We start from the raw sequence: 12,341 nt of genomic DNA on the forward strand, positions 1-12,341 counted from the left end.
GAAAGGGCCTGCCTTTCTGTGGGATGCCCCATCTACCCTAATCAATCAGTAGGGCTTCCCACATGGGCACAGAGGCCTACACCTGTTGGGGGACTGGGACATTCTGTCAGAGTGCCCAGGTCAGGATGTCTTTAGGGTGGCCGGTCAACACACTGGTCCCACACACCCTCCCAGCTGGTGGGTTTGTTGAGCGCTTACCGCGGGCCTGGCACGGAGTGGTGAGGGCTGCAGAAGGGCAAGATGGCTCCCTGGCACTGCCCCCACCATGCCCGCATTGGACCCAGGCCCCAGCCCTCACTCACTGAGGCCATCCCTCAAAGGTGGAGACCGTGAAGAGTGACATCATGGCCGAGAGCACGTTGTCGAAATGGAAGTCGCTGTGTATCCACTGGCGGGGGCGCAGCTCCATCTGCGTGGGGTCCCCATCCTTGTACACATAGTAATAGCCCCTGGGGTGGGGAGGCTCAGTCACTCCACTGTGCATGGCTGGGCTGCCCCCTCCCCACCCACATCCTCTGATCCCCTGTAGACTGGGGACCAGAGGGGACACTGCTGGGCACTCCCTCACCACAGTTTCCCAAGGAAGGACCCTTTAGAACACGCTTCCTGGGCCTAGGGGCTCAGGTTCCCCAGGTCCTCCTCGCACAAGGTCCCCCACGCAGTGGCTGTCCCACCTCGTGCCCTCAGCCAGCAGAGTTCAGCCCACCTGCACTCCTTCTCTGTCATCTTGGATAAGTCATTGCAGCTGAAGAACTTCCCCTGTGTCAAGAAGAGGGAGGGAGGGAGGGACACACATTGTCATGGAAACAAGACTGAAAACTGGGCTACGGAAGTGAACAGTGGCAGGGCATGTGGAAAGAGGGCCCCAGCACTGTCTTCCTCCTTCACCATCATCCCTTCCTTCAGCTGCCCCTCGGGCTTCCCTACCAGGCCCGAGGCTGTCGCGGCTGAGAAGCCAGTTCCTGAACAGGCTGGGCCTGAGGGGAAGGAAATATGGATACAGCTTGGCCCTGCCCCTCCCTCAGGGAGCCCCCTGCCTCCCATTGCTACAGGAAGCCCTCTTGAGGTCTCCCCATGACAGACCAAGAAGGGCTGACCCCCCCTTCCTTCTCCTGCCAGTGGGGCGGCCACAGGGCACACAGGGCACAGTAAGAGTTGCAGGGACGGAGCCCAACCGGGTCTTGAGGGCGCAAATCATCTCAAAGTGGAACGGGGGTCCCACACCCCCACTCGGAGGCCTGAACAGGCGGGCACTGTGCCCCCCTGTGCTGATTACAGTCAGAGCAGTTTCCCTTTTTGTCTACATCACAGACTGGGCACCCACAGAAGAGTCTGTGTGAAGAAAAGGAGTGATCGCCAGGCCCGAATGGAGCTACATGAAGCCTGAAGTTCACGGCATCTGGTCGAGTCCCCTCAAAGGCCCAGAGAAAGAGCTGCCTCAGCCAAGGATACGGGACTGGCTGACGGCACAGAGGCCCTGCCCGCTGCAGGGTTTTGCTGTTCCAGCCATATCCCCCTTTACGGTTGCCAGAGCAGAGGGGTGAAGGGGAGGCAGGTGACATTGGGGGAGAAGCAGGGAGAGGACACAGCTGTCACTGGGCAGGTTTCTGGGCACTTGAAACAAAACACCCAATTTAATATGGGAAGCAAACTCTTGATGTAATGTGGAATGTATGCGAAGTTTCCACAGGGTAAAACGTGGGGTAAAATGCCACTTGTAACTGATGTCTGGGCATTATCTGAGTGGGCAGGAGCTGGGGGTCTTTTGATGAGAGACTACAGCACAGGGGTCGGGGCAGGGGTCGGGGGGTTGAGGGACAGCTGCTCTTGCCTGGAAGGCACACAGGAGCCAGAGGAGGGGGCCGCTCATTCGTTCCTCCAGGGAGCATGTCTTGTGGGCTGCCTATATGCCAGGCCCAGGCTGGGTGCCAGGGTCAGGGAGGAGTGAGACATACACCCAGCGCCCCTGGTAGAGGAGGGGGCAGGGCTCGAGGGGAGGGGCAGCCCTCTGCTGGAACTAGGAGGGGAAGGTCACACGCCAATCATGGTAACTGAGGTTTGAAGGCTAAGCCGTCTCAGTCTGGATGCGGTTTCCAAGGGGATGCCTCCACCCCTCCAGGACAGTAACCTACAGGACGCATCTCCCTTAAGGTCATCAGGGAACCCCACCTTGACTGCTCTCCCCCCAAACCTGCTCCCTGCCCACAGGGAGGGACTTGGGGGTTTGCTTCATGACCCCCTCTCGGCCTTAACCGAGACGCCGGCTCGGAGAAAAATGCTCCACAAATGCTGTCGAATGAATGAATGACGGTACGATGATGTCAGTGGCCAAGTCTGACTGAAGTTACGTCATCGTGGTTTTCATGCTTCGGGGGACAGGAGCGGTTTGGGTCATGAAAGGAAATGTCAGGGTGTTGGAGTACTCAGATACCAATTTCTGTGTCCTGCAGATGGTATGAAGGGCAGAGGCATCCAGAAACCAGCTCGGTGGAAGGGGAGCCTTGCGGGGCTGATTCCTAGAGAGGAACTGCATAGCTGTGTCCTCCCAGGAAAGTGAGGACAGAACGAGGCGGCTCCCAGGGTAGAATGATGGCCTCCCTCCCTCAGAAGCTCCTGGTAGATATGAATGATGCCAGCCACACCGGCCAGAAGCACGGGGTGCTGAAGTCCAGCTGACGGAAGAAGGTGGAGTGGATGGGGGCTAGAGTTGGGGGGCATGTTTTAGACAGGCCTGGCAGGATGGGAGGGGTGGGGGAGGTTGATAACGGGGAGGGGTGCTGACAGGGTCCGGCAGGTAGGGGAGGGGGCTTGGTCCTCAAGGAGAAGCCACGGAGAGCCAGGAAGACAGCAGGTGCAACGGTCATGGTGGCCAGCAGAGCCACTGGGGCCCGGAAGGGGCATCGCCTAGGAAACCTCATCCAGACTCCAGGTAGCTTAGCCTCACAACTCTGTGCACTCGAGGACATCTGCTTTCACAGTCTGGGGCTCCCTTTGCTTAGAGGGCGGGGAACGGGCTGGCTCTTGCCTTGGCCTCAGAGCTGGCACCCGAGCTGCGGAAGGGGGGGCAAAGCTGCCCGGGCAGGTGGGGCTCACCTTGAAAAGCTGGACGCCGATGCAGGCAAACATGAACTGCAGGAGGGTGGTGACGAGGACGATGTTCCCGATTGTGCGGATGGCCACAAACACACACTGCACCACGTGCTGGGGAGGGAAACCAGGTCGGCAACATCCCGCCCTTGCTATCCCCTGCTGCCTCCCAGCTAGGTGGGGGCAGAGGGAGCTTCGTGGGGAAGCATGGCCGCCCAGCCTCACCCCTACCCCCGTTTGGCAAAGGGGGTGCAACACGTGCCCCAGCAACGGCTGGGCGGAGGTTTCCAGGATCAGGCCCTTGCAGCCTCTCTTTTCCTGCTCCTGGGGTCCCACCCAGGCCCTCTCACCTTCAGCCCCTTGGCTCTGTTGATGGCCCGCAGGGGCCGGAGCACCCTCAGCACCCTCAGGATTTTCACCACGGAGATGGCGCTGGACCTGGGGGAGACGGCGGGGGGTGGGGGGTGAGGGCAGCCTGCTCCAGCCCTCCACCTGCCCCCGGCCTCTGGTCCTCCACATCTGCCATCTTTCTGCCTGAACACAGTCCCCTCGTTCCCCACCCTTCCCTTAGGCTGTGCGAGGACCCCACCCCCGGATAAAGCCGCCTCCTGCCCGGTGGTGCAGCACAGTAAGGGATTCCTCCGTGGGTGGCTACAGGCTCTGTTTCTCTCATCAGACTGGGGGCGACCCAGAGGTAGGGACTGCAGCCCCTCCTGCTAAGCACTGTCACTTCAGTCCAGTTGGTGACACCCTAGGGGACCCTGGACCCCCATCAATGGCCCTGAGAATCCCTCTCCTTGCGGCTTGGTGCCCACCAACGAACAGTGGGTGGGACTCTGCTCTGAAGAGGGGTCCTCGCCCGGGGCTGGCCCCTGCCACTGCTCACTCGAGTCCCATGGAGATGAGGGACACGGCCACCACCAGCAGGTCCAGGATGTTGAAGTAGTTGCGGCAGAAGGAGCCCTTGTGCAGGAAGGCACCGTAGGTCGTCATCTGTGGGAAAAGCCAGCATCCTGGGTGGGTGGGGGCGGTGGGGAGCTTGGGGACGGGCGTGTCCCCACAAAGAAGGGCTTCCTGAGGGAAGATCTGCCTCAGTCTGCAGAGGCAGATGGCTGCCAGGAGGTCTCTACCCTTCACTCCACTCCTTGCTGTGTCCTAAGTGCTTTTTCTCCCATTCTCTGCTCCCAGTTCTGGAAACATGAGGACTTCTCATGGGCAGCTCCACCAGACTTTGCTCTCTGAGCTTGTCTCTTTGGTCAGATGCCATAGGGCGCCCCAGTCTCCTTCCCCACGGGGCCACAGAGTGGGGAAGCCCTGGCCCTTCTCTCCCCTGTGGAACATGATAAAATTCCTCTTCCTCCTCTCTGGGAAGCTTCTTCAGAAGTAACCTCTGCCCTGAGGATTGCTGAGTGAGGCTGAACAGCCCCTTTAGACTGGAAGACCTTCACCAGGCCCGGACCTCTCTCCCTTCCCCATTGTCCTACCTTCTCGCTGTTCCTTCAGCTTCTTCCATGTACTCTGTGATGATCTCCCAGGCCCTTTGTGCAAACACGCTATGCCCTTGAAGTCTGATGAGCCTGAAGCCTTTCCTGGCATTCAAGGTGATTTCTTCTCAACTCGCCTTCCCAAGCTCTGTTTTCTGTGCTATATCCCAGCCCAAAAGGACCACTTTCTCCTCTCTGAGCACGTCTGAACCACCTTCTCATAATGCGTTTGCCATTTTGACAAATGGCCTGGGCTGGACTGGACTGCCCCTGCTATCCTGGACTGCCCCTGCTATCCCTCCCTAACGAAGTCCTGGCCACCTCTAATGCCACCACCTCCAGGAAGCCCTCTTGGACCTCAGGGAAGCCACCATCCCTCTGCTCAACTGCTTTAGTAGTCAAAGGCCTTGAAATAAAGAACTGTCCTGATTTCAGGTTGCAGCCTGCTCTGGGCTATTCCTTCTGCAAAGCTCCCCTCTCCCTTCTTCATTCATGAAGGTGAAGGCTGGGGCTACTGGGCCCCAGATGGGCCCTCCCTCTGCCTCTGAGACCCTCCACGGTGATGGTGTGAACCCAGTGTACCTGCCTCGAGAATGAGAGAGCAGTGATGTGCTGTGGGTAAGGAAGGGGGAGCTGCGATGGGATAGAGCTGCCAGAAACCCATCTAGGGCAAAGGTCACTTCTCTGGGGATTCCTGGGAGAGGGCTTTTAGTCATTGGTAACAAAGGTCTAGGAACAAATCACGGCTCCCTGGGTCTAAGGCTAATTGTGCCTTCACTATGGAGGAGGAATGCCCGAGGCTTTATAGACGCGGACGTGCTCACTGAGCTGTGCTGAGAGGTGCTCAGCTGCGGGTTGGTCGTACTTCATGTCCCCACCCATGCACCTGCTCACCTCCTTGCCCCAGCTTACGAGCAGAAACCCCATCTGCTCCTGGGTCCCGCGAGTCCCTCCCTGTTCTCCACTTTCTTCTTGCTTTTCCCTCACCCCCGCCACCCAGCCTGTGAGCGAGTGCCGGGCATGTAAGTTGGAGCCACATGAGGTCTGCTATCCTGGCCTGGAGACACCACTCACCCAGGCTGTCCCACAAGCCTTCACTCACCTTGAGGACAATCTCCACAGTGAAGACAGAGGTGAACGCAATGTCGAAATACCCAAGGATCTGGTGACAGGGCAGGGGAGAGAGAAGTCGGTGAGAGGAAGAACCGAACAATGACATCATCACTGTCACCACCATCACTATCATCATTAAAACTAGGCAACAAGAGCCTGTCACGTTACACGCTGAGACAGTTCAGGACCGGACCGGGCAGTCTTACCCATCCAGGGATTTAAACTCTAAGAAACTCTGATGCCTATGGCCACACAGAGCCTACAGCTGAGCTCGGAGCCCCAGAGGGAGGTGTCCGGGTGGCTGAGGCCTGGGGTAGGGAGGGGTGCTGAGCTGGCAGAAGGCACAGGCCTGCCATCACCTGATTCCTCACGGACTCGGCCCGGATGGGGTCCTCCGCGGCCAGTGCGGCACTGCTGAGCAGGATGAAAAGAAGGATGAAGTTGGTGAACCAGGTAGCGTTGACAATGCGATGACACAAGACACGGATCCTGGGGGAAGATGGCCAGGGGGCCAGGGGAGCTGTGAGCCCCTGGGCACTCGGGCCTCACCAGCCTCGGTCCCACACACAGACGGTGGAACCCTCCCTCCCGGCTCGGTGGAGAAGGCTAGCCCGCACCTCAACTGTCCTCTGGCTGGACACGCAGGGGCCCTGCCCCTCATTCTCTCAGCGCGGCCCTAGCCCCCTCTCCCACCACCCGTCCCCTCCCCCAGTACTCCTCCACCACCCTCTGGTTTCCCCCAAAAAGAATGGACCCGGCCGATCTCCATCCATGAAGCAGACAGATGAAACTCCCTGAAGACTACGGGCAATGTAGATTTTAAAGGTATAAAAGTGTGAAGCCAGGAAGAAATACAGCCTCACCCGGTTCTCATCCCCTCGTCCTGGCTAAAATTGCCCTCAGAAGGGAACTAAAATATACAGTCCCTCTTAGGAGTCAGTATTTGATAGGGTTTAAGGCACCGCTTCTCCCAGAGACACCAGCATTTTAAACAGGGCACAAGATCTTAAGTTAAAAGAGTAATTTTCTCATGGTGTAACTGTAGGCCCAAAGAATGGGCAAAAGGGGCCTTTTTAGAGCAGAAGCCATCCCTCTTCGAGAGCCCCATCAATCACCCTGCGCAGCAGCCAAGAGACTACCCACTTGTTGGTGGGGCTGAAAATGAAGAAGGAGCTGGCTTCTGGGATGGGCACTGCCTTCTCTTTGAGCTGCAGCTCAGCCAGCGGGCGTGGTCGGGGGCTCACTGGGATCTCGGGCTCATCTTCCTCATCATCTCCTGTCGGGGAGGGAGAGAGAGACATTGGGGGCGTCTTTACAAACCTTACTGCTCCCCCGGGTCTCTGTGCTCCGAATCCAACCACGAACCCCCAGCAACCAGCAAGTGAAGGTGGTAGCAGGCCAAGGCAGGGCACGAGGATGTCAGCAGAGTCCAGTTTACACAGCTCCCTTTCCCCTCAGGGAACAGATTTGAACCGTCAGGGGAAAATGGCAGCCCCAGAACCTTCCAGAAGTGGGGCCAGGAGCAAAGTCAAGGAGCCTTGCTGTCTCATCTGCTGTCTCAGGGCTGGACTCACACCATCCCAAGTGCTCACAGCTGGGAGACTGGGGGGTTGCGGGGGGTGGTCTCTACTTCTGATGAGACCTGAGCTGTGGTCCAGGCTCTGCCCCTGACTTGCTGTGCATGCTAGTTACGTTTCTGTCCTTCCTGGGCTTCAGGTCCCCAATTTGTGAAATCGATCAGGGGAAGGAGGCCTGTTGAAATAAACAGGCTCTGAGCTCCTCTCCTGGGTTAGAATTCTAAAAATGATCATTTCAGAGAGAAACTGCCAGCATGGGAAAAAAGTCAATATTCCTTGAGCTTCGGCCAGTCCTCAGCACCGAGGCAGATACCGGGGTGGGAGGGATCGAAGAGGAAGACATAGGCCCTCTAGGTTCACTTGCTAGGTCCCATGGCTTCATGAGACAGCTGACTACCTGAGGTCCTCAGCTGGGCTTAGCAGGGGGAGCCAAGGTTCCAGTGATCAGACTGGGGGCACTGTCCAAAGTTGGGCTGTCCCTCTGTTGGGCTCTGTGCTGATGGCTCAGAGCCTGGAGCCTGTTTCAGATTCTGTGTCTCCCTCGCTCTCTGCCCCTCCCCCACTTGTGATCTGTCTCTGTCTCTCAAAAATAAACACTTAAAAACATTAAAAAAATGGGGCGGGGGGACCTGGGTGGCTCAGTTGGTTAAGCATCCCACTTAAGCTCAGGTCATGATCTTACGGTTCGTGAGTTTGAGCCCTGCGTCGGGCTCTGTGCTGACAGCTCGGAGCCTGGAGGCTGCTTCCGATTCTGTGTCTCCCTCGCTCCCTGCCCCTCCCCTGCTCATGCTCTGTCTCTGTCTCTCTCTCAAAAATAAATTAACATTAAAAAAATTTTTTTTGGGGGCGCCTGGGTGGCTCAGTCGGTTAAGCGTCCGACTTCAGCTCAGGTCACGATCTCGCGGTCCGTGAGTTCGAGCCCCGCGTCGGGCTCTGGGCAGATGGCTCAGAGCCTGGAGTCTGCTTCCAATTCTGTGTCTCCCTCTCTCTCTGCTCCTCCCCCATTCATGCTCTGTTTCTCTCTGCCTCAAAAATAAATAAAACGTTAAAAAAATTTAAAAAAAAAAAAATTTTTTTTTGAAAATTGGGGTGTCCCTCGATATGCAGGTCTTTCCCAGGCCCTTGTTTCCCTCACCCCATCGCCACCTCATCCTTACCCCTGCTGGCCCCTGGCAGAGCCCCTTGGGGAAGCCAAGAAAGAACCACTAGATTCTTCTGTCTCCATTGTGGCAGCCTGCACAGGCTCGCAGCTCCACCAGAAACCCCCCTTCTTCCCTTCTTATAATGAGAAAGTGTTAATTCTTAGAACTAACATTTGCTTTCTTTTTTCCTTTGTCTATGCCCATTTTGTTAACTTCATTTTGTCCTAAGCCATTTCAAATCGTCTTTGGAAAGAAGCAGAATAAATGTATTCAACCTCTTTGGTAAGAGCTCTCTTCCAAATGCTCACCCCACCTCCCCTCTACCGTCTACCCTCCCCCCTTCTTTCCAACCCTGTTCCCTTTCCTTAACCTCTGATTTCCTGAGTCAGTCATCTCCCCTGCACACCAGCCACTCCCACCTGCTAGGTGATGGTTGTTAGATGAAACGGCTCAAGATGAATTATTTTAAAACCCAACTATTCACTTCTGGCAGACATTTGAAGAGATATGATTAGCCCTGTCTTGATCAGCTCCATTCTCCCCACACATCACTTTGCAAAATTCTTTCATGTGTTCACTTACTCTATTTATTGAGTGCCTACTCTGTGCCATTTGGAGCACAAAAAGTCCCCCCCGGAGCTCAGAGTCACCGGGGCAAACAGACGCTACTCAGCTGATTCCACAATTTCCTGAAACTGCACCAGTGACTCAGCGCTCCAAGGACCCGTGAGCGAGCTAAGAGAGGACCTCAGAGCTTTTGGCCTCCAGGGCTCTGCCAGGCGGCCTCTGTGAACCTATGTGTTCCCGCCTGCAGCAGCCACTGGTTACTTACATTTGTGAGACGTTTATAGTTTGTCTGTGGCTGTGCATTACCCTCCTGCCCACCCTACGCTTGCCTCCTTCATTTCAATTCTCCCCGCAGTGCAAGCCATGGTTCTGTTTATTCCTGTACCAGTCCAGCCCCAGCCCTGCTGGATGCTGGGTGGGGAGTAACCTGCCCATCTCCGACACCACAGACAGACAGGTCCTCATCTATGGTCTACTCTGTGTGGCCAGAGAGGAAAACTTGAAAACGGGAGTCCTCGGTACCGAAGTATGTGACTGGCACTCAATAAATACTAGCTGAATGGAATGAAAATAGAATGTGTGGATTTTTTCCATTGTGTGCACTGGACACAAGGCAGACGGGCAGATGGCTTATTTGCATGACTAGGTCAGAAGGGAGGTCTCTGTCTTGCGATCCCCTCATGGAAGGATCCAGGAAGGGGAACACCCAAGAGATCGTCCCCGGGGAGAAATCAACACCAGCATACACCTCCAGCAGTCCCAGGACCCTCACCTGGGAAGTCAGCTGAGGGGTAGGGATCCTTCACTTCATTGACATTAGATTCAAATTCATCGATTTTCAGCTGTAGGAAGGAACACAACGAAGATGAGGATAAAAGCAAAAACTGCAGTTTCTGCTTACTGGAGGGTCATTGACTGGAGGGTCAGTGTAGGCTCCGGCTCAGTCCTCCCTACGGCCTGGGGGATAGGTCATGTAGGATCATTCCTTTTTTATGAATGAGAAGCCAAGCCTAGAAAGGTCACACAAGTTGCCAAGACCTCAGACTGTCTGAGCCCGTGCACGGCATCCCCTGTTTAGTTCCCTGGGGCCCAATTCTCCAACCCTTGCACCTCTGCTTCCACCATTTCCAGAAAGTTTGAGCAGAGCCAGGCTGGAACAATCAGGAAGTGATGGGAAGCCAGTCTGGGTCTCTCAATGGAACAGGGGTGTCAAGTCGTGAGGGGGACACCTTGACTGGGGTGGGAACCCGGGACTCTGAGGAAGTCTGGTTCCCAGAGTGGGGCATCTATGCCTCTCAGTATAAAGGATTCCTTGTGGGAGGGTAGCGATTTACTCTCCCCCCAGTAGAGTGGAGACAGATGTCCTCACCTGGCTGATAACCAGGCAGATAGCCCCTTTCCACATTCCTACCCACCCACCAGCACCCTAAGTCATGGAGGTGAAACCAGAGGACTTGTAGAGTCCCTCCCCATCCTGCCTCTGAAGATACCCCACACGATGCTCACCTTGGCGGTGGTAGGGATGCCTTCACCCTTGGGTTTCTGTTCCAGCTTCTTGGCCATCACTGATTTCTCTTCCTCTGACTTATCTGGAAGACCCCTAAGTTAAAAAGAAAGAAGAAAGAAAGAAAGAAAGAAAGAAAGAAAGAAAGAAAGAAAGAAAGAAAGGGAGAGAGAGAGGGGAAGGAAGAAAGAAAGAAAGAAAGAAAGAAAGAAAGAAAGAAAGAAAGAAAGAAAGAAAGAAAGAAAGAAAGAAATCCCACAGTGGAAGCCCAACTAGAAAGTTCTCAGGGATCTGCTTAGTCTAATGGCATCCTCAAGGGGATCCCACACCAAGGACTCAGGGGACTCTGTGGAGGATGGAGCAGTGTAGACTGCCAAATGGGAGGGACTATAGCCCTGGGCAAGCCCTTTCCCTGTGATGAAAGGGCATGATGCCCAGCTTGGGGCCATGACTACATACGGCTTGCTGGTCAGCTACGTTCAATGTTCATTGAAGGGTAAATGGGTGAAAAATGGTTTTGTGCCTAGTTCATAAAGAATTCACAGTGTGGGAGCATGATTTGGTTCAAGACGGGGCTCAACTCTTTGGAAGTGTCTGGATTACATTGCTCTCTTTCTCTTCCTATCCTGCCTCTCCCCAGAATATGCATACCATTCCCGCAGGCATGGGCACTGGAGGAAGCAGGACTTTTGTCTAGAACCATTAAGTATGGTTCTCCAACCAGCAGATGGAGAAAGGTGTAAAAGACCTGAGAAGTCAACCACCACTTCACATACAACAAGGCCAGGGGGCAGCAAAGGGAAATGTCTCCCTTCAAGAAGTGCAGGGACTCCGTGGCAGGACTGGTTGAATTTCTAGAACTCTCCACCAGGGCTCCCTGGTCCCAACTGCCTGGCTCTGCCATCATTTCCTGAGGCCTGTCTAGAGACCAACTGCCTCCAATTCTGCGCCCAGGGACACCTCATAGGACTTCAGCCATCCCTATGCACGCTGGTTGCAGAAGCCTGCCCACTGGGGCAGGTGTCACTGTGCCACAGCCTCTGCTCATCGGGCTCCAAGGAGCCACCTGCCCAGAGCTAGGAGGTCACCATCAGGCATGCCAGGTCCCTCCCTTCTGAGGATGCAGCACTCACTTGGACATCTTCCTGCGTTTTCTCTCCTCAGCTTTGGCCTTCTGGGCAGAAGTCAGGCTCTCTGCCTCAGCCAGGTTGTCCACAGCGATGGCCAGGAAGACATTGAGCAGGATATCTGAGGGTGTCCGGCTAAGGAGTCTTGGGTTGTGGATGAAAGGGAAACCTGGGGGGGCCGGAGTCTCACCCTGCCCGTGGGTTGGCACGACAACCCTGCTTCCTTGGTGGGGTGTTGGAGTTCTTCTTGCCAGCTACCCCATGGGATGGCATGGGCCCAAGGACACGGACAAGCATCCCCAGGGGAGCCTGACTGCAGAGGGTGCCCATGATGGGCCTTGAGTACCGTCCATTTCCTGCCCAGGACTGATCCCAGCTCTCTCGGGGGGCTTTGTGGGGCGCCCGTGAGGCGCTGTAACTGAGAGTCATGTGCTCAGTGCACATAAGCTCAAGGACCACTGGTTCCCTCCCTCCCCGCTACTCATAATATCAAATCCCATGGTGCCGGCACCAGAACCCCGGGCACTGCCGGCTCTGTCTGCCCCGTCCACCTCTCCCTCCCCACTGCCCATCTCATTCTCGGTCTGCCTGCTCCCTGGTTCCTCCCTGCCTGCCTCCGAACCTGTGGAAGAGGTTCCCCACCAACGTCACGGCCCCTCCACCAGACCTGTTCTTGCTCCTGCCTTGTTCCAGGCTCACCAGCCTCTTTGGGATGAAATCCTCCCACCTGTAACCAGTCA

General features: G+C 55.9%; 1 protein-coding gene across 2 annotated transcripts in view; it reads right to left on the bottom strand.

The window, feature by feature from the left end:
- The window catches only part of CACNA1S (calcium voltage-gated channel subunit alpha1 S), a 65,541-nt gene that overhangs the window by 22,090 nt on the left and 31,110 nt on the right, over positions 1–12,341 (bottom strand). For both annotated transcript variants that reach the window (XM_078441106.2, XM_060644060.3), the window contains exons 14-24: positions 11,608–11,722; positions 10,477–10,570; positions 9,743–9,812; positions 6,828–6,960; positions 6,044–6,173; positions 5,674–5,733; positions 3,974–4,080; positions 3,438–3,525; positions 3,094–3,201; positions 707–759; positions 303–449 (exon numbers count right to left, since the gene is read on the bottom strand). In XM_078441106.2, the coding sequence (XP_078297232.2) occupies positions 303–449; positions 707–759; positions 3,094–3,201; positions 3,438–3,525; positions 3,974–4,080; positions 5,674–5,733; positions 6,044–6,173; positions 6,828–6,960; positions 9,743–9,812; positions 10,477–10,570; positions 11,608–11,722 (1,105 nt within the window). The remainder of the gene's footprint in view (positions 1–302; positions 450–706; positions 760–3,093; positions 3,202–3,437; positions 3,526–3,973; positions 4,081–5,673; positions 5,734–6,043; positions 6,174–6,827; positions 6,961–9,742; positions 9,813–10,476; positions 10,571–11,607; positions 11,723–12,341) is intronic.

This window comes from Panthera onca, chromosome F1, assembly GCF_046562875.1.
Source record: "Panthera onca isolate mPanOnc1 chromosome F1, mPanOnc1 haplotype 2, whole genome shotgun sequence".
Taxonomy (NCBI): Eukaryota; Metazoa; Chordata; class Mammalia; order Carnivora; family Felidae; genus Panthera; species Panthera onca.